The sequence below is a fragment of the Vipera berus genome (assembly GCF_964194415.1).
Source record: "Vipera berus genome assembly, chromosome: 8".
Taxonomy (NCBI): Eukaryota; Metazoa; Chordata; class Lepidosauria; order Squamata; family Viperidae; genus Vipera; species Vipera berus.
The window spans coordinates 23,540,263-23,562,315 of record NC_138211.1 but is presented as its reverse complement, the minus strand read 5'-3'; the positions used below and the strand labels follow the sequence as shown (position 1 = coordinate 23,562,315).

Sequence of the window (22,053 nt, the reverse complement as noted above, 5' to 3'; positions counted from 1 at the left end):
TCTGGGCTCAGCAGAAGCACCGGGATCAGCTCTGAGCTCCAGCTGGAGCCTGGCGCCGATCCTGGCACTTCCACTGAACCCTGACAGCCCCGAAGAAGCGCTGATCCTAGCACTTTCACTCAGCCCTGCAGCTCTAGCCACCTCTTGCTCAGGCTTGTGCAGTGCTGCCACCAGTTTAGTTCATTCCCCTCCCCCGCTACCCCTTTTCTAGGATGGTCGCGTACCACCTGCCAGGTGCCAGTGTACCACAGGTGGTACCCGTACCACTGGTTGAAAAGCCCTGTTTTAGAAAATATGGTAGAAATTTTCCTTGTATTTCTTTTTTGCAAGAGGCTGTTCTTGGAATTCTATCATGCAATTTGGAAAACACTTTTGCCATAGACCTTTCCAGCTTTTCGGACCAGCAGGAGGGGGAGGAGAGGGGATGGTTCTGTGCAGGCAGCTGGGGCGGGCTTAGGGACACCCCCCCCCAGACTGACAGCATTGCCCAAATAGGAAGATACTTTTTTTTCTTGTCCCATGCAGGAAAGCAGCATCTGTAATATCTAAGTACCCTAGCAAGATAAAAAGTGGGTCTGAAGCAAAGAAATTGGTAAGTTCTGGAGCTAATAAGAATAAGGAATTTTCAAAAGTTTTGGGGGAGTTTTTACTTGATACGGTTGGTATTTCAGTCAAATTTCATTGAGAAATTGCTTCATTTTAAATATTCTAAATATAATTAAATCCATTTAAAAAGGTGTTTACTAAACAGGTTCATGAGAAATCTCATACTTCTGTTTTACAGAAAACAGATCTTATTCTGCTGTAAAGGACAGTTGAGAAATTTTGCAGGAATTACTAAATTGAGAACATTTATGTGTGTATGCGAAGAGCTTGTCTGATGTCACTGGTTACTAAATGTAAGATTTGGGTTTTTTTAATGTCATCTTCATATTTTTAGGATGGCATAGGAACTAAAATTGCTGAAAAGATCGATGAATTTTTATCTACTGGAAAATTACGTAAGATAGAAAAGGTAAATATTTGAATGCTTAGAGTCTTATTTATAATAATAATAATGTTGGAAGGGATCTTGGAGGTCTTCTAGTCCAACCCCCTGCTTAGGCAGGAACCCTATACCATTTCAGACAGATTTCATATATATTTTCATTAAAGCTAAACTGGACTATTCCATTGGTTAATTGTCCTCACTGTCAAGAAGTTTCTCCTTAATTCTAGGTTGCTTCTCTCTTTGATCAGTTTCCAATCATTATTTCTTGTCCTGCCCTCTGGCGCTTTGGAGAATAAATTGACCCTCTCTTCTTTGTGGCAGCCCCTCAAGTACTGGAATACTACTATTATGTCTCCCTAAAAAGTAAGCAGTGGGGTACCACAACACTCCATCTTAGGTCCAGTACTCTTCAACATCTTCATCAATGACTTAGGCAGGAATAGCCAACACCCCAGAAGACAAGCTCAGGATCCAAAAAGATCTTGACAAACTGGAACAATGGGCCCTATCCAACAAAATAAGTTTTAATGTGGAGGAAAGCAAAGTTTTACATTTAGGCAGGAAAAATCAAAGGTACAACTACAGATTAGGTGAGACTTGGCTCCTGGTGGATGATCACTTAACTATGAGCCAGCAGTGTGCAGCAGCAGCCAAAAAAGCTAATACAATCCTGGGTTGTATAAACAGGCATAGAATCAAGATCGTGCGAACTATTAGTACCACTTTATAAAACCCTAGTGAGACCACACCTGGAATACTGCGACCAATTTTGGTCAACATACTACAAAAAAGATGTTGAGACCTTGGAAAAAGTTCAGAGAAGAGCAACTAAGATGATCAAAGGCCTGGAGATTAAAACATACAAAGAACGGCTGCAGGACTTGGGTTTGGCTATTCTAAAGAAAAGAAGAAAAATGGGTGACAGTACTGCAGTATTCCAGTATTGGAGAGGCTGCCACAAAAAAGGGGGTCAGATTATTCTCCAAAGCACCAGAGGGCAGGACAAGAAACAATGGTTGGAAACTGATCAAAGAGAGAAACAACCTGGAATTAAGGAAAAACTTCCTAACAGTGAGGACAATTAACCAGTGGAACAGCTTGCCTTCAGAAATCATGGGTGTTCCATCTCTGAAGAGACTTGTCTGAGATGGTATAGGTTTTCCTGCTTGAGCAGGGGGCTGGATTAGAAGACCTCCAAAGTTCCTTCCAGCTTCTATTCTATTCTATTCTATTCTATTCTATTCTATTCTATTCTATTCTATTCTATTCTATTCTATTCTATTCTATCTGCAATTCATATGCTAATATACAGCTCTCATGCATCCTTACGATAATGTTTCAGCCCAGCCATGCTATGACTCTTTTTGTGTGTGTGTGTGTGTGTGTGTGTGTGTGTGTGTAAAACTCAAAAGTAGTGATTTTATTATATTTTCCTTGCTCTAGATTCGACAAGATGACACAAGCTCTTCTATCAATTTACTGACCAGAGTTAGTGGCATAGGGTAAATTTATGTGCATATTTAATCTTAAACTGCCAGAATGGGTATTTGGAAAAGGCAAATAACTGAAATCTAAAAAATAGGAATCAGGTTTCCTGAACAAAATAATACTAATAAAAGTAATTACTACTATTCTTAATAGTAGCATGCTTGGGATAAACACATATTCATCATCCCACAAAAGCATGTTGTTGTTGTTACCCAGTGAGGCACTCCTTGATATGGTTATGGGGCTTATGTGCTCTGACGAAAGTGAGAGCTTTGCCAGAGGTTCAGTCATACTGGACAGGTCTCCTCAGAGGTGTCAGACAGAATATCTCTTTCATAAAAAATATAGTGAGACTACAGTAAATTACAGAAATTTGTACCAGCTTAGTTCTTGCCCAAGTTAACAAGGACTGCACTAGATGTTGGAGTTCCTGGACATCTGGTGAAAAATGGGCTACAGGACTCAGGACTGTGGGTTGAGCAACCAGGGCCAGGTTAGAATTGTAGTGGAATAGGAATATTTGAAATTGATCAATATATCAGACCGTTAATTATTGTATATTAGAAGTGTTAGTGTAAAAGGTTTTATATTGTGTTAGATATAGAAAATATTATTGTTAAGATATAAGGTATCAGTGACCATAACTTTAGAAGAAGAATAAATATTTCAGGTGTGGCAGAGGGAAAGATAAAGATTGTACACAAGGGGGAGGGCTGACTGATGTCATTTCGAAAGATGACAAGCATTCCCAACCTAACAAGAGTTGGGACTGGAAGAAGGCAGATAACCCAGGCCACATCGGTGGAACTAAGCCCAGCAGGGCAAAGATCGATAGAAGAAATGATGCCACGTGAGAGAGCAGGCTCACTCAAAAGATTTACAATCAATGCTACAATCTCTGCAAGAGGTTATGCTGAGAAATCACGAGGACTTGAAAAAAAGAAATAGGTGAAATAAGGAATGATACTAGAGAACTTAAAGAGAAGATGGGAGCAATGGATGGAAAATTCGAATGTTTCCAACAACAAATATTGAAAAATGAACAGAAATTATTAGAAATGGAAGACAGAATGAATAAAGAAGAAAGAAGAGTAGATGAAATGAATGAAAAACTCTCACAAGCAAACAAAGAATTAGAAAAAAAACTGTTATCTTGCTTGAAACAGAGAAAGCAGATCATTAACTACGCTTTCAAAACGTGAAAGAAGAGAAATGATGACAGATTTGTTGGCGAGGGCCTTAGGGACCAGGAAAGAGGAAACGGCAAATGAGATCGATGAAATATATAGAATCCACACAAATTATGCGAGAAGAAACAACTTACCTAAGGAAATTTTAGGGATGGTTTTTAATTTTAGGGATGATTTAATCTTTTTTAATTTGTTTTTAACTTTTGTACTGGTTGTTTTAAATACCCTGTAAACCGCCCTGAGTCCTTCGGGAAAGGGCGGTATATAAATTTAATAAAATAAAATAAAATAAGTACATATTAGATTTGTTAAGAAGTCAGTCAGGGACGAGATCTTGCACAGAACTAGAGACGACCCAATAGAACACAGAGGAAAACAACTAACAGTTCTCAAACAAGTCCCCAGGAGTGTAAGAGATTTAAGAAGGCCCTATCAATACATCACATCGAAATTAATAAGACAAAACATCAATTTTAGGTGGCTGATGCCAGAAGCGATCCTGGTGATTTGGCAAGAAAAAGGACATAGGCTGGATATGATAGATAAAGCAGAAGAATTTTTTCAGCAGTATCTAGACAACGAAGATGAATCAGAAGAAAGAGAACTAAGAGAAGAGGACACAGAGAGATACAACAGAAAGACACGAGAATCACAAGGCAAAGAACAGGAAACGAGAAAAAATGAAATATGGCAATGACGATGAAAGCAGACTCAAAGAATTTAAGGAAGACAGATCGACGAGAGTGACAGGATCAAAATATAGACAGTAATGTGGAAGAACTAACAGCACTATCATTAAATGTAAACAGTTTAAATTCCCTGGCTAAGAAAAATAAAATTTTGAGCAGGCTCAGTAAGAAAGACATAATAATTTTACAAGAAACACATATAAAGAACCAGCACCAAGATTTATTAAACTACCCTAAGTTAGGAATTAAATTTGTATCACTCTCACAGCAGAAAAAAGGAGGAATTGTGATATATGTCAAGGAAAGAATCCTAGCAAAACAAATCTATCAAGATGAGGAAGGTAGAATATTGATAATTAAAATCTCCCTGAATAAAAATAAAATAGCGGGACTTCCGGTGGCGGCGGAGCACCGGAGACAGCCTTTTCGGGCTGCCCGCGGCTCAGCTGTGTAGATTTCACCCGAAACAGCGCCGATCAGCTGTTCGGGTGAATTTGAAGCCCCCTCCTCAGGAGAAGAGGAGGAGTTTGAAGCTTGGGCGGCTGAAGGATCGAACTCCCCCGTAGCCTGGGTTGCTCCCAGCTGGTCAGCGTCTCTGCTCCGGATTTCTTGGAGCAGAGCCAGGCGTTTACGACCACCCCTGCCAAAAGGAAAGACCCTGGAATAAAAGGAGCAGGCAGAGCGGTACAAGAGGAAAAGGTGAAGAGGATCTTTGTTTTTACTCTCGAGCTTAATGGACTTTTTAAACTTAAAGTGAAAGTGCGTCACAAGTGAAAGTAAAAGATGGCGGCTAAACCTCCCTCAAAAACTCTTCGGAGTGCTGGAACTTCTCCGGTGCAACAGACATCGTTGCAAACCTTGCTTCCTCCTGCTGCATTGACATCGAAGGATTTACAAGATGCTCTTGAAAAACATGCCCAGGTAATTTTAGTAACATTGGGTGATAAATTGGCAAAAATGGAGGAGAGAATAGAAGAGAGGATGGAAGAAAAATTTAGTGCGATGAGGGTAGACATTTTGTCTACAGTGGAAAGTGTGGCTGAATGTGTGCAAGGTCTGGAAGAAAAAGTGGAAGATTTGACTCAAAAAAATGCTGTACTAGAAGTAAAGGTATTGGAGAATGAAGACTTAAGAGACAAAATGGACAGAGAGTTAAGCCTTGTTCAGTTTCACCAGATGCAGTATGCTGTTAGAATCAGAGGCTTAAAAGAAAATATTAAAGAAGATTTAAAGCAGCTGATTTCTGAAGCCCTGGAAGCAGTATTGGGTCAGCCAGCATTTGAAATAAAGGGATGTATGGATAAAGTTTTTCGTGTTAACTCATGGATTGCCAGACAGAGGAAGTTACCTAGAGATGTGGTGGTTTACTTTACAAAGAGAGAAATCAGAGATGAAGTTATTCAAGCTGCCTACGATACTAAAGTAGTGGTTGCTGACCAAGAAGTTTTGGTCCTAAAGGAAATCCCTCCAAAGATTTTAAGGAGAAGAAAGGACTTTGCATTTATTGTGCAGGAACTTAAGCAACGTGATATAAGGTTCAGATGGGAGATCCCAGTTGGGCTGGTGGCGATGTATGAAGGTAAAAGATACCGTCTGGTTACTGTGGCACAGGCGCGTGATTTCTACAACAATGTTTTAAAAGCAACCCCACTATCACTTTTGGAAGCGGCAAAGGGATCTGGTGAAGAAAAACCTCATGAGGCTGAAGATGGCCAGACAGAGGAGGATGGTGCTGGAAGGGATCAATTTACAACTTTGTTGGCTGATGCTGGAGAGCTAAGGGTGACGCGTGCTGCTTTAAAAAGAGCAAAACAAATAAAAGAACAAGACCAGCAGAAGTTTATGGAACTTTCAAAGCGTACTTACAGCGAGGCAGTGGGAGGAGCGCGGCCCAAAGAAGATAGGGCCATTGGAGAGGTGCTCCAGAAGCTTCGGGGCGACAAGAATGGCGACTAAATTCTTAACTTGGAATGTTAATGGACTAAATTCGCCTCAGAAGAGGAAGAAAGTTTTTCAATATTTAAAACAATTTAAGACCGATGTCATATGTTTGCAAGAAACGCATATTAGAGCTATGGACCAAAAGTTTTTACTGAATTCAAGATTGGGTACGCAATTTGTTGCCTCTGCAATGAATAAGAAAAATGGAGTGGTTGTTTATGTTAAAAGTGCTATAACAGCGGACTTAATTGAAGCAGATAAGCATGGAAGATACGTAATGATAGATTTGTTGTTAGAAGGCAAAAAAACGCTTTTAGTTGGACTGTATGCTCCTAATCAACAACAACAACAGGCTGACTTTTTTAGCTCACTTCATACAAAGCTTACTCAATTGGATTACAAATCGTTTATTTTTATGGGGGATTGGAATGGCGTTTTGGACGTACAGATGAATAAGGCTGGTTTTTTTAAGCGTATTCCGTGCCATGCCAGATTGCCTAAGTCTTTTTTTGAAATGAAGGACGATTTGGAATTGCGAGACATTTGGCGTGACACACACCTGCATGAAAAGGATTATACTTTTTTTCTGATAGACATCAATCTTTTTCTAGGATTGACTTCATTTTGCTGACTAATGACTTTTTTTCTAGGATTAAGAAGGTAAAGATCTGTGCAAGAGCTATTTCTGACCATAGTCCAGTATGGCTAGAGATCAATAAGGACAATAGAGATAGGCGCTCGTGGCGCGTAAATGAGAACTTGTTTAGAAACCAGAAAAACGTGGAAGAATGTAAACAACGGATGAAGGATTTTTTTGAAATTAATATGAATAAGGATACGTCTATGGACATGGTTTGGGATGCTAGCAAGGCATATATGAGAGGGGTGCTGATATACATGAATAATAAACACAGACGTACTTTGGAAGCTAGAAGGAAAGAATTGGAGAATGAAATTAAGGAAAAAGAGAAGGCCTTGATTTTGAATCCATTGGATGTGAAGACTAAGGAGGCTATCAAGCTATTAAGAGGACAATTTGATAAATTAATGGCTGATCAAGTGGCAACTAACTTGAGGTTTGCCAGGCATAATACTTTTTGCAATGCTAATAAGCCAGGTAGATGGCTGGCTTATAGACTAAGGAAAAAGCAGAGGGCTTCTAACATAGACAAAATTGAACATAAGGGGAAGGTAGTGTTTCAACAGGATTTTATTAAGGAAGCCTTTGTGGATTTTTATTCTAAATTATATGCTAAGGAGAAGATTAATGAAAAAGATATTGATGAGTATTTGGAGAATGCTAGCATCCCGGTTCTTACGCAAGTACAAAAAGAGGAGATTAATCAATTGATTACAGAAGAAGAAATATTTACAGTAATTAAGGAGTTGAAGGTCGACGAAGCGCCAGGTACAGATGGTTTGACTGCGGCTTACTACAAAAATTTACAATTAGAGATGGTTCAACCGTTAAAGCAACTGTTCCAGACAATCCAGAGAGGGGGAAAGGTGCCTCCATCTTGGAGAACTGCTTTTATCTCTCTGATCCCGAAGGAAGACCAAGATGCTACTCAAGTAAAAAACTATAGACCGATATCACTATTAAATACAGACTACAAGATATTTGCTAAGGTGCTGGCTAATAGACTGATGAGGGTTCTGCAACGGGTGATTCATGGGGATCAAACTGGGTTTATTAGTGGTAGGCAAATGAAAAATAACGTGAGGCATATAGTTGATGTGTTGGAATTTTTGGAAAGGAACAACCAGATCCCTGCGGCGCTAATTTTCTTAGATGCTGAAAAAGCTTTTGATCAATTGAATTGGCAATTCTTGATGAAAGTTTTAGATAAAATGAATTTTGGGGATAAATTTTTGCAACCAATTAGGGCATTATATCAAAAACAAACAGCTCGAATAATAGTTAACAATAGTCTGTCAGAAGTATGTAGTATTGAGAAGGGTACAAGGCAAGGGTGCCCGCTATCGCCTTTATTATTTGTGTTAACATTGGAGATATTATTGGTAAAAATACGAAATTCGGAAAGAATTAAGGGTATACGGATTAGAGATCAGGATTATAGATTGAGAGCGTTTGCAGATGATCTGGTTGTTACAGTGACCCAGCCGGAGAGCTCTGTTGTGGACCTGATGGAGATAATAATGCAATATGGGAAGGTTTCTGGATTTAAAGTTAATGTACAAAAAACTAAAATCTTGGCCAAAAACATGACAGCATCGCAAAAGGCCCTTCTAGAAGGGTTAACTGGATTTGAGATTGTCAAAAGGGTCAAATATTTGGGGGTGCTTTTGTCGCCCTCTAATACAAAATTATATAAAAATAATTATGAAAAATTATGGGGAAAAATTCAAAAAGAAATGGAGAGTTGGGAAAAATTGCAATTGTCTTTACTGGGAAGAATTGCAGCAGTGAAAATGAATGTCCTGCCTAAATTTTTGTTTTTATTTCAAATGATACCGATTCTTAAGAAAGATTCTAACTTGGAGGAATGGCAGAGAGGTATCAACAAATTTGTTTGGGCAGGGAAAAGACCACGAGTCAAACTTAAGATTATGCAGGATACTCGTGAAAGAGGTGGTCTTAAAATGCCTAATCTTAAATTATATTATGAAGCTGCTGCGTTAGTAGGTATAAGTGATTGGATTAATTTGACACAAGACAGATTATTAAATCTTGAGGGCCACGACTTGTTGTTTGGTTGGCATGCATATTTGTTGTATGATAAGAAGGTAGATAATGTGTTTAGAGTGCATATTTTAAGACAGGCATTGCTGAGAGTTTGGAAGAAGTACAGACATAAGCTAAACTGCAAGATACCATTGTGGGCAATTCCAAAACACGCAATAGAAAATATACATGCTGGTTTCAAATATGATGTGACAACGTACAAGGAGATTCTAAACTTGGAAAGAAATGTCTGGTGTTTGAAACCATATAGTTTCTTGCGAGATGAGAAGATTATTCAGAATTGGTTTCAATATACTCAGCTACGGGCCAGGTGGAAAGAAGATCAGAAAAATGGTTTTACAATGACTGATGAAAATCTGATAAAGCAAATCAGAAATCAGGGTCCAGCACATATTAAACGGATATATCTTGCATTGATAGAGATTGACTCAGAAACAGAACTTGTTAAGGATTGTATGATAAAATGGGCCCAAAATATTCAAGAAGTTATTACAATGGACATGTGGGAAAAGATTTGGGTGAGAAATGTAAAATTTACACAAGCTCAAAATCTAAGAGAGAACTTTTATAAAATGTTTTATAGATGGCATTTAGATCCTAAAAAGCTGGCAAGTATGTATCCGAATTATCAACCAAAATGTTGGAGGTGTGGTGATGAAGATGCAACATATTTTCATGTATGGTGGACTTGTAAAAAGGTTAAGGCCTTTTGGATAAAAATTTGGTGGAATATGCAGAAGATTTTCAAGCAAAGGATAAAGTTTTGTCCGCAACTCTTCTTGCTGGGAATAATTACAGATGCTACGGTTGTGGACACTAAGTTGATGTTGAATTTAATCACGGCAGCAAGACTTTTAATAGGTCAGTATTGGAAGAAAGAGGAACTGCCGACTATAGAAGAATGGACTTTAAAGGTTTCCGACCTGGCAGAGATGGCAAAGATTTCGGCTTACTTGAAAGATCACTCGCAAGAACGTTATATTATGGAATGGAGAAAATGGGTTGAGTACATTCAGAACAAATATAGGGTTAAGAAGTTTCATGTAGCATTTGAATAAGTCTTCCTTCGTTTTTTCTCTCTTTATTTCCTTTTTTTTCTTTCTTTTTTCTTTTCTATATATATTTGATATTATTAAGATTTGTATTATCCTGTATAAGCTAGAGAGTGATGGACTTTAGAGTTTATGGTTGTTAGTATATGGTTGTTTATGATTGGTTTTTTTTTCTATACCTTGTATTTAGCTCTGGGAAGTCGGGGGGGGGGGAGGGGGGAGGGGTAGGGAGGGAGGGAGAGGGGAGGGGGAGGGGGGACTGTTAAAGATAAACTGTATGTTAAAACTTTTCAATAAAAAAAAAGAAATAAAAATAAAATAGCCCTGGTAGGAATTTATGCCCCCAATGATGGTGGAGGAACTTAATATCCAGGATAGTTGGAGGGAGAGAAATTTGAATGCAAAGCAATTCACATATTATTCAGGGCGTCACCAATCCTGGTCTAGAATTGACATGGTCTGGACAATGAAAGAATTAAATTCAGATGTAGACAACATAGCAATAGATATTAATACATGGGCAGACCACAATCCCATTATAATTAAATGGAAAGGACAGAAAACAACAACAAGGAGGTGGACCCTAAAAAGGCAATCTTAAACCAAAAAGAATTTAAGTGTAATTTAAGAACAAATGCGGATATTCTTCCAGACGAATAAGAAAGAGGAGGCTAACATCCAAAACCTATGGGATACGGCCAAGGCAGTCATGAGAGGAACCACAATTGGATATATGGCCAATGAAAATTAAAAAAAGGCAATATCAAAAAAGTTTAGAGGAAGAGCACAAAAAACAGTAAACAGAACTACAAAAAAACCCCACAATGTAGGGACCTAAAACGACAACTAGATTTAAATAAGCATAAACTGAATATTATAGAAAAGGAAGAAATGGCACATTTAATGAAGTACTAAAAGTAGCAAAAATCCCAAATTCATGGAAAGAAGCAACCATCTCGCTAATTCCTAAAGAAAACTCCGATTTGACCTGCATTAAAAACTATAGACCTATTTTTTATTGAACTCGGATTACAAGATCTTCATGACTATAATGGCAGAAAAATTAAAAAGATACTTGGTTGAATTTATCTATACTGACCAAAACGGTTTCTTACCCAAAAGGCAAATAAGACACAGTGTTAGGATTATATTAGACACCCTAGAATATTATGAATCACACAATGAAAAACAAATGGCATTGATTTTTGTTGACGTTCAGAAAGCATTTGACAATGTCAAATGGAATTTTATGTTGACCCAACTTAAATATATGGAATTTGGGGAAAGATTCATAAATATGTTTAAAGCAATCTACTCTAAACAGGAAGCAAAAGTAATTCTAAATGGAGAATTAACAAGCTTTCCAATACAAAAAGGTACGAGACAAGGCTGCCCACTTTCAGCACTATTAATTGTACTCTCTCTAGAGGTATTAACAAGAATAATTCGAAAAGATAAGCTGATTAAAGGATTAAAAACTAAGAAAGAGACATTTAAACTACAGGCCTATGCAGACGATTTAGTTTTTCTTTTAGAAGACTCCCTAGAGTCCGGAACAAGACTAATACAGGTTCTGGAAAATTACGAAGATGTAGCTGGGTTGAAGATCAACAAAGAAAAAACCAAAATGCTAATTAAAAATGTTTATTTATTTATTTATTTTAATTCCATTTATATCCCGCCCTTCTCCGAAGACTCAGGGCGGCTTACAAGCTTAGCAGTGTCCAACATGTCCAAATTAGAAGAAATTGAGCTACCGTAAAAAATTAACATTCAAATATCTAAAAGGGTAAGATACCTGGGGATCCAACTGTCGGCAAGATGCATCACACTCAAAAGAGAAAATTATGATAAATTAATAGATCAAATCACAGTAGACCTAGATAGATGGAAAAACTTGCAGCTCTCCTTCATGGGGAGAATAGCGACAGTCAAGATGAATATACTCCCTAAACTATTTTTAATCCAATGGGTACCGATTAAATTAGGCAAAGATTTCTTTGAAAATCTAAATAAAATTACATCCAAATTTATCTGGACCAAGAATCAAATTTAAACTATTACAAGATGCAAAGGGAAGAGGAGGGCTTGGCCTCCCAAATTGGGAAAAATATTATCAGGCGGCAGCATCTGTGTGGATAAAGGAGTGGATAAATCTAAAGAACAGAAGATTGTTAGCATTAGAAGGCCATGACATGCAGATAGGGTGGCATGCAATACTGTGGGACAGGAAACACAAGGCACATCAGTACTTTAAGAAACACTACATTAGATGGGCACTAATAGAGGTGCGGACTAAAATTAAAAAAATCAACTATATAGAAATTCCCAACTGGATATCAACATTGGAGAGATTTATGCACCCAAAATTCATGAATTTAGGAAGAGTGATTACATACAAAGATATTCTAGATAAGAACAGAGAGCTGAAAACAAGGAAAATACTATTAGAAGATGGTATAGAGCTGGAATGGTGGGCCTACTTGCAAATACAGACACGATACAGAAAAGATAAAAAAAGAACCCGGGATAAAATTAGAGCACACAGAATTAGATAAAATCCTATTAGGAACAGAAGACAAAATTATAAAAAAGATATATCAATATTTATTAGAACAAGGTATGTTAGAAGAACAGGTTAAAGATACAGTGCTAATCTGGAGCAAAAATTTTGGCTATACCATTGAGCTAGACAATTGGCAATCAGTATGGGACAGGAACAGGAGGCTAATGCTAGCCACCACCTCTAAAGAAAACATATAAGGTGTTTTATAGGTGGCACCTTCCCCCCACAAGGCTAGCAAAAATGGATAAAAAAAACTCACTGACATGCTGGAAATGTAGAAAGTTACCCGGGACCTATTATCACATGTGGTGGGAATGTCTAAAAGCTCAAAATTTTTGGCACCTGATAAAAAATTGGCTTGAAGAGATAACATTACAAAAAATTGAACTAAACTCAGAAACCTTCCTACTAGGGATTATTAACGATAAATTCAACAAAGGATCTTTATACGTAATACTGCATATTTTGACTGCAGTAAGATTGGCTTATGCTCAAAAGTGGAAAAGGAAAGAAACCCCTACTGAAGAAGAATTAATAAGCAAAATCCTATCCTGCGCTGAAATGGGATAGGTTAACATTAGAGATCAAAAGCAAAACCGAAACGGACTATTATGAAATTTGGAACAATGTACAAATGGCTAGAGTTGAGGAACTCTGGGATGAATACCGACTGATTAGTTGATAGAATTGAAAGATATTTAATTACATTGTAGAATCGAATGTTCACTAGAAAACTTACTGATGTTATATGCACATTTTGCTACAATGTAACTTTCTTTTTATTTTTGTTTTTTTTTTTCTTTATATAAGGTGATACTAATAGCAATGTTGAAACCAGGGAAGCTGTAACATGTCCACTTTTGTTTTTAATTGTATATTCAATAAAATTTTATATTTTTTTTTTAAAAAGAGTAAAAAAGAAACTGAAATGAAAGAACCAGTAATAGCAGAAATGGTGGAGAAAAGGGCAAGGAAGATTAAGAATTGGTCATGCCAGATGAAAGATGAATTGCAAGGAACTACTCTACACCTACTTGTTGCCAACATACTGCAAGGAGGTGAAATTGAAGAGTGGGTCACAGCTGCCAAAACCTACCTGATAATGAAAGATCCAGAAAAAGGGGAAGCACCAGGCAATACAGGCCAATTATCTGCTCACCAACCACTTTCAAATTATTAACTGGTGTGGTAGTTGAATCATTCCAACAGCATCTAGTTGAAAACAAGCTCTTTCTACCTGAGCTGAAGAGAAACTGCCCAAATAGCAAAGGAACAAAAGATCAACTTCTAATTGACAAGATAATTCTGGAAAACTGTAAGGGAAGGAAGACCAACTTGAATGTAGTATGCGCAAGTGGGGCTGCGAGCATGCAAGCACCGACCCACCACTCATCTGACCCAGTTGCGAATAGGACACAACCCAGTAGTGAGCCACGGCCCACAGGTTGGGGACCCCTGCCATACACTAAATAAAATAAATGCTGTAAATCTCTCTCATTTTTACTTGTTTGGTATTTCCTCAGCTATGAATATGTCGGAACCCATTTTCCTGGTTGGGGGGTTTTGATTCGTCCCTTTCTGGTTTCTGTGGTTCTGTCATTCTCCTGAGGGGGAGGGGGGAGGCCCTATGGAATGTACTATTTCCTTTTCCTTTCGCTACAATGTATTCTCTGTGCTGTTTCTATCTGCTTGCTCTTTGAACTGTTTCCCCTTGATGTCAGCCTGGGGTGAGAAAGGAATGTGCCTCCGGCCATCTGGCTTATCTCTCGCTGTGGAAGAGAAAGATGTGAAGACCCAACAACGTCTTCACAGGCATGGGACGGACTCCTTTATCGGCTCCATTCCCACAGCGGACTTAACGCCTGGGGATTGGCTCATTTGAACTGACTGGATGAACTATTGGGGTGGGGTTTGGGGCTCTTTTAACCTATTGATCTGAGCAGGAAACCCTCAGATCCTGCCTTCCATGCTTGCTGTCAGCTTCTCCTAATAAAAGTCCCTTTTGGAATGAAACAGTTCCAAGACTCCTGCTTTCTTGGGATGAGGTTTTGAAGCGGGTCCTTACAGAATAGCTTTAGTTTTCTTTGCTTCCCAAAGATTTTGAATTGGCACTATCTTATCTTTCTGAATTATTTCTACCATTTTGGTTAAGTAATCTGACAGTTTTCTTACTCAGATGTATTAATTTGAGCTCTACTGAGATTTTGCAGTGTAAATTCTGTCCAGTTATTAATGAGTTACCTTTTTCTTTGCAGTCCTGCTGCTGCGAGGAAACTAGTAGATGAAGGTATTACAACATTGGAAGGTGAGCCATTAAAAGGTTATTACTTGCATATCTACCTTTACATCTGAAAATTGAGAGATTTGTTGAGCACCCTGCTGAGACAGATTAGCAGACACCCTGCAAACAGAGTTTCACTCCCCTGTTAAAAAGAATCTTGTTGCTCAGTTAGGCTTGATTCTCCTGCACGATGATGTTATGTCAGTGTAACTGATGTATTAAAATTTATATGAGTATTTGTTATAGTATTTTTGTTTTGTTAAAAGAATATGTTATGTGTTGATGGAATATTAAAATTAACACAGAAATCAAATTGTTCCTGCAGTAACTAAATTTTTGACACCTTCCTCTGTCTCGTTTCTTCTCTCTCTCTCTCTCTCTCTCTCTCTCTCTCTCTCTCTCTCTCTCTCTCTCTCTCTCTCTCTCTCTCCACCTTAAAGTTTTCAAGAAAATAGATAGCTCTGTTTTAGGAAAGACTTTGCTTTTCAAGAAAGCTTGCTTTTCAAGAAATACTTAACTGATTCCATACTCTGTTTTTTCTAGACTTAAAGAAAAATGAACATAAATTGAATCATCATCAACGCATTGGATTAAAGTAAGATCTGCTTACTTTATTCATCTGAGGGAAGGGTGTTTTCATGCCTAGGAAAGGTGCCTCATTTTTACTTTGTGATTGTTTTGATTCACAAGAGTAAGCCCAGGGTGACCCCAGGGTGAAAGGAGCTGAACTTGGCGAAGCAGATTATTTTCCATTTTGTTTTTTTAGAGGAACAAATAGATGCATTGAAACTTACACGCTCCTTGAAAATAGACAAATGCTCTTGGATTATTTAAAAATTGTATCTCAATTGTATCTCAATTGTATCTCAATTGTATCTCAATTGTGAAAAACCTTTCTTGAGTAATCTGTTAGTGGTCCTCATTATTTCTGTTCCTAATAGCAAAAATGGCGTGGCAGGGCGTAGCAGTGGAATTTTTAGTTGCAACATTCAGTTGTTATTTAGAATGAACTGCTATAAAATTGATCTGATGTGGCGCAGTGGTTAGAATGCAGCACTGCAGGCTAACTCACTGCTCACTCCAGCAGTTTGATTCTGAGTGGCTCAAGGTTGACTCAGCCTTCCATCCTTCCGAGGTTGGTAAAATGAGGACCCGGATTGTTGGGGGCAACAGGCTGACTCTGTAAACCGCTCACAGAGGGCTGTAAAGCACTGTGAAGCGGTATATAAGTCTGAGTGCTATTGCTATTTCTAAACTCTGTCTAATATGCATGGTCATTTTCTTTAATGTTGATGTGCTTAAGTCCCAGGCAGCATTTGATGCCAATCTAAGCATTTCATTTCAACAGAATTTGTTTCAAAATAAATCTTGTGGATCACAGCCACAATTCATGCCTGATCCTCATTTATGTTGCATGCACAGATACTTCAAAGACTTTGAAAAAAGAATTCCTAGGAAGGAGATGCTTGAAATGCAGGTAAGCGATTATAACTCCTTCCTCTGAAGACAAAAAAGCATGTGTATTCATGAGAAATCGAATGACCTGACCTGTTTCTTCACAACAGGACGTTGTATTGAGTGAAGTGACGAAAGTAGACCCTGCCTACATTGCTACTGTTTGTGGCAGTTTTCGCCGAGGTTGGTGTTCCATATTTTTCCTTGCCTGCCATATGATTTTTGGAATCTATTGCTAGAATGTGGGCTAGAAGGCTACACAGGTTTCCCTTTCTTCTGTGTTTCATGTTTACCACATAAGCAGACCTTTCATTAATGGGCCTGCAGCAGAGATCTGGGGATCATGGTGAGCAAGTTGCTAACAATTTGGCCCATCAGGTAAAGCAGCAGTAAGTCCAAAGTTTATTTCGATGATCTGGAAAGGTTGTTATGTAATGTAATAAGGATTTAAGATATTTTTCTCAGTCTGAAGGAGCCTGGGAACACCTTTTCCAACTAACTAAAAGGCATACTCTTTTGTGACTTGCCGATGTGGCAGAATCTCCAGCTAGAGTAGGGGATGGAGAAAAGAGACTGCCGAGCTTGGACTCCCTCCAGGGAAGGAAGCAAGAGAGACCAGATCCACACCCCTTTTATTTGCTTTTTCCTAAGAGAATGCAGTTCGTCTGGAGAGATTCTTCTAGATAGGCAAGCAACAACAAAGAACCTACTTTGATCAGGTCACAGTGTCGTTCTGATTCCTTGCCTCTGACATAGCCCCCTTCATCAGATGTATAGAATGGCTGGAACGATGTAGGGTTTTTGTGATGAGGTGGAGGAAGATAGATTAGCTGTGCATATGCAGGTTACAGGGGAGAAAAATTGCCAATACCTTATCAATTAACAATTCTAATATGATAAAAATCTGATGTGTTTTTGTGACATTGAGAGATTGCCTGAAACCATTTGATGGCATTTAGGCTTATATACTGCTCCACAGTGTTTTGCAGCCCTCTCTAAGTGGTTTACAAAGTCAGCATATGGCCCCCAACAATCTGGGTCCTCATTTTACTGACCTCAAAAGGATAGAAGGCTGAGTCAACTTTGAACAAGTCAGGGTCGAACTCCTGGCAGTGGGCAGAGGCAACTTGCAATACTGCATATTCTAAGCGCTGTGCCACCATGGTTCTTAATATGATATATATGTGTTCAAAGGTGGAATTAAAGTCCCTTTTTTGCAAAACACACTGTGGAAGGTTGAAATACTCTGTGGAAGGTTGAAATACTCTGATACAGATACAGATAGTTCTTGACTTATGACTGTTTAACAACAGTTTGAAATTACAACAGCCTCAGAAAAGTGACTTACCTATCCTCAAAGTTACCTCCGTGGTTAAGGTTAGGCAGTTTGGGTACTTGGCAACTAGCTTACATTTATGGTATTTTGGGTCATGTGATTGCAATTTGCAACCTTCCCAACCAGCTTCTGACAAGGTCAATTGGGGAAGCTGGATTTGCTAAATGACTGCGTGATTCATTTAACAAATGCATAATTTACTTAATGACTGCAGTAAAAATTCTTGTAAAATCGGGTACAGTTATATGATGGCTCGTTTAACAACAAAAACACTTAGCGACCAAAATTCCAGTCCCGTTTGTGATTGTAAGTTGAGTTTACAATGGCAGTTAGGATGGAATTGCCGTTTGTCAGGCCCAAACCCAAAGATGACACAATGAGATTCACTCCTGTATAGTTTTTTATGTGCTTACACTTAATAGAATCTTGCCAGATTAAAGTTATAACTGTCTAACCTAATAGATACACCCTGGGAGATTCTAGGGTGCAGCTATCCTGAATGTTTTCTTCCCTCCCCATTCACTTCAGGACTGTGCAGTCTCTTGTCCTGGGCCCCTCTGGCTTCCCCATTGACTTTGCTTGTGAGAAGCTGACAAGAAACACTAGAAATTATGATTGTGTGACAACAGCTTTAGCATTGTAAGCACAAGCTAAGTACATTGTAAGCACAAGCACCCAGTTTGTGGCCACGGGGGACTATTAGGCACCGACACTTGTCAATGTCCATTTCTCTCCCGGCCCTCCACCGCAGCCCACCCACAACGTGCTTTCCTCTTCCACTGAACCTCTACCAGTGATTCTCCACTGCCAATGGCCCCCTGGCCCTCCACCCCCAGCCCCTCATCGTGGCCCATTCCCTGAAGCACATTTTTACCCGGGCAATTCGCTGGACGGGACGTACGCCTGCACCTCCGAGCAGCCAGTTGATCAGCAGTGATGCAGAGCTGCTGGGGGGGCGGTGGGCAGCTGGGAGACGCGACAATTGCAGAAGTTGTGGAGAAGGCCGGGGGATGCACTTTTAAATTTTTTTTCGCCTCTTGATGGTGTTTCCTCGTCTAACCTGCTCCAATTGTCAGTTTCCTCAGTTGAAAAATGGCTGTGATGCAGGGACCAGGGTTTTAGGCTCTGGCACATCGATCGCTGTGGCAGGATAGGAAAAAGATCTTCCCACCTGGGAAAAGAGGTGTGGGGGAGGAGGGGAGGATCATGAAACACCTTGACTGTTATTTCAAGATGTCTTGGAGAGCAGAATCTTAGACACCCTTCTTTTCTTCGGGGGGGGGCATTGGCAGTGGAGAATCGCCAACGTGGACAGTGGGGGAGGAAAGACCCCTATGGGTCGACTGCAGCGAGGGCTGGGAGAGAAGTGGGTGCAGACGAGTGTCAGTGCCTAATAGTCCCATTCCGACGGGACACTGTGACACTTAGAACTCCAAGGACCCTTGTTCAACGCTGTCACAAGTTTGAACGGTTGCTAAACAAAGGTCCTGCCTTAACTACTCCCAAGAAAGCAGACCTCTTGAAACACGGATTGTTTCAAAAGGAATATTTATTGAGAGACAGTGATGGCAAGAGAGCAAAGCAAGGTTTAAAATTTTCCTGCATGAATTGCTACATTAAAACTTTTGTTTCCCAAAACCCCTCTCCAGAGCCCAACTGTCCAGTTTGCATCCAAACAATCCATAGGTACGAGATTGTTATGGGAACTGGAGCTGATAAGGAACAGTTCCCAGGCTCTTGACCAGATCTCGCAATGGTGTGAAGATAAGGCAGATGGCCTCTAGCATATTCCATTCCCCTCTTCACACCCAAAGAGATACATCAAAGGCTCAAAAGGAACAAAGCAGAGGAGGAACACCCAAAAGCTCCCCTCCCAGCAGAGAAAACCTTCCTCCCCCCCCCCAGTAGAATGGCAGGGCCCCGAAAGAGGTACTGGGGGGTTTCTAACAGGTTCTAAGCTGCGAATTACTGGTACTTTTTTTAGTTCTGGTATCAAATGTACCATGTTTCCCCGAAAGTAAGGCCTACAGCAATAATAAACCCTAGCTTGATTTTGGGGGTGGGCCTAAAATAAGCCCGATCCCAAAAATAAGCTCTAGTTTTGGGGCAAGGAACACACCTAAAAATCAAGCTAGGGCGGGGGTGTGGAGCTACCCCACCTGCCCCGCACCCACTCACCTCTCAGCCAGGCCTCTCCTCACCGGCCCACTTCTTCTGAGGCCTCTTCTGCAGCTAGGCCTGCATTTCTCAGTCACAGCAGGGCTTTTTAACCGGTGGTACGCGTACCACTAGTGGTATGCAAACACACGGCTGGTGGTACGTGAGCCCTAGCTAATTAGTGGGGGCTACAGCTGATACAGCCACCTAGAAGCACGGATCAGCTGTAGCCCGGCGCTGATCCTGGAGTTCAGTTAGCAAGCAGCATATTTTCCAGAAGCGCAAGCGAGTGAGCTGGGTAGGAGTCCAGGATCAGCATCTGCAGCTACAGCTGAGCCGCGCTTCTGCGGAGCCACCCAGAAGTGCGGCTCAGCTGTAGCTGCACATGCCGATCCTGGGCTCCTCCCCAGCTCACTTGCTTGCAGAAAACATGCTGCTTGCAAGTTGCATTGTCCCAAGGGAGATCACATGATCCCCTTTTGCGACCTTCTGAGAAGCAAAGTCAAGCCGGATTCAAACAACTCTGGGACTAACTTAACAACTGCAGGGATTCACTGAACAAACATGGCAAGAGAAATTCATAAAATGGGGCAAAATTACAACGGCCAAGCAACTCTGGAGGGCCACCGCAGGGCGCCTGCACGTGATTCCCCCCCCGCCTCAGTTTCACCCTCGGGCAAAGGGGAGCCAGAGAGATTCCCTGCCGCCTTCCCAGCCAGGCTGCTCAGACGTGGGCGGTGAGGACTTGCGCTGTCCAGGAACAAACTCAGCTGGTTGCAAAGGGAGCCGTGGGGGGCATCACGGGCAGCTCCGGTGAAGGAGACGGGGAGATCTGGGCAGCTCCGACCTGTGACCCCCTGTAGAGCTCCATCAGCGACATGGCCAGGCCGGCGGGGCACACAGCCGAAGGGGTGCAAAGCAGAGGAGGTAAGTCTGCGGGCATCCCCAGAGCCAGAGTGGCAGCCAGGGGAGGGGGGGCACAGGCGGTGCAGTTCCAACGGCCAGCGCACCTTGCAGAGAAGTGCCCACGACCTTTGCTCGGCCTCGGCCTGACTTCTCTACCCAGCGGCGGGCGGGGAGGGAAGGAGCAGCTGCTGCCCAGCAAGGCGGGCGGGCAGGGCAGGCACTGCTCCCTCATGGCCAGGTAGGGGAGGCACTGAGCCCAGCGGGGGGAGGTGGCCGCCCGGCTCTGTTTCCGTGCGCTCGCCTGGTTGGCGCAGGTGGGAGCGCCGGGTGGCCCAGGGGCACTGATCCCCTCTGCCAGCCAAGCCTGGGAAGCCAGAGCGCGCCACCCCTGACGGGGCCTCGCAGTGGCGTGGCCAAGCTGAGGAGGGCCAGGCCAGATGCCCTCGGGGGAGCCCTCTGGCTCTTTGCCCCCGGAGTGCTCCCAGGCGCCCTTTCCTTGAACTCCCCGGCCAAAGCCGCACTTTTGCTCCTGGCCCTCTTGGCTTCTGCGTAGGGTCCCGAGGCAGTGCGGCAGGTGGCCTTCCTCTCCTGCGAATAAGGCCAGGAGCAACACGCTGGGGAAAGTGGGGCTCTCTGGAGTGGGGAGACGCATCCTGCACCTGAGTCCCATCTTTTTTCCTCTCACACACACACATGCCCCTTTTCCCAGCCAGGATCAAAAAGAGAAGCAGCCCCGAGTTTCTACCTGTCAGGTAGTAAGATGGCATCCTGACATCCCTGGAGAAACCCCATTAAGGAGCTCCAGCAAGAGCAGGTGGTCCTCCAGGTCACCCAATTCCCACAATTCTTCTTGGCGAGAGAGGACACCAAGCCCCCCACCTGCTGGAGGGTGCCCAGTTGAGAAAGCTGCCTTGTCTCCTATTTTCTTTTTTTTTTAACTCCCCTTGACTGTAGGAATCTGTCAGACAATTTTACCGGCTGACCAAACGGGGAGAGAGGGAAAGGGAAGGTACGTGGATGGGGAAGGGAAGGAAAAGAAATAAATGGATGAAAAAGGGAAGAAAAGGAAAGGGAAGAGAGAAATGTGAGAGAAAGCAAGGAAGAAGAACGAGTAGGGAAAGGTGAGGAAAGAGAAAGGAAAAAGTGAAAGGTGAGAGGAAGGAAGGAAGGAAGGAAGGGACAATTAGGGAGAGGGAGGGAAGGAAGACACCCACCCCAGTCCCATCCCCCTGTACCAGAGACCCACAGATTTTTTTCCCCCCCAGCACCCTGCAACCTGAGTGATGAGCTGGCC

The 22,053-nt window shown here is 41.3% G+C and overlaps 1 protein-coding gene across 3 annotated transcripts in view; it reads left to right on the top strand.

The window, feature by feature from the left end:
* Positions 1-22,053, top strand: part of POLB (DNA polymerase beta) — a 63,145-nt gene that overhangs the window by 18,262 nt on the left and 22,830 nt on the right. For all 3 annotated transcript variants that reach the window (XM_081334068.1, XM_081334066.1, XM_081334067.1), the window contains 7 exons: positions 526-592; positions 941-1,015; positions 2,435-2,493; positions 14,880-14,929; positions 15,449-15,500; positions 16,328-16,382; positions 16,471-16,543. In XM_081334068.1, coding sequence (XP_081190194.1) covers positions 526-592; positions 941-1,015; positions 2,435-2,493; positions 14,880-14,929; positions 15,449-15,500; positions 16,328-16,382; positions 16,471-16,543 — 431 coding nt within the window. The remainder of the gene's footprint in view (positions 1-525; positions 593-940; positions 1,016-2,434; positions 2,494-14,879; positions 14,930-15,448; positions 15,501-16,327; positions 16,383-16,470; positions 16,544-22,053) is intronic.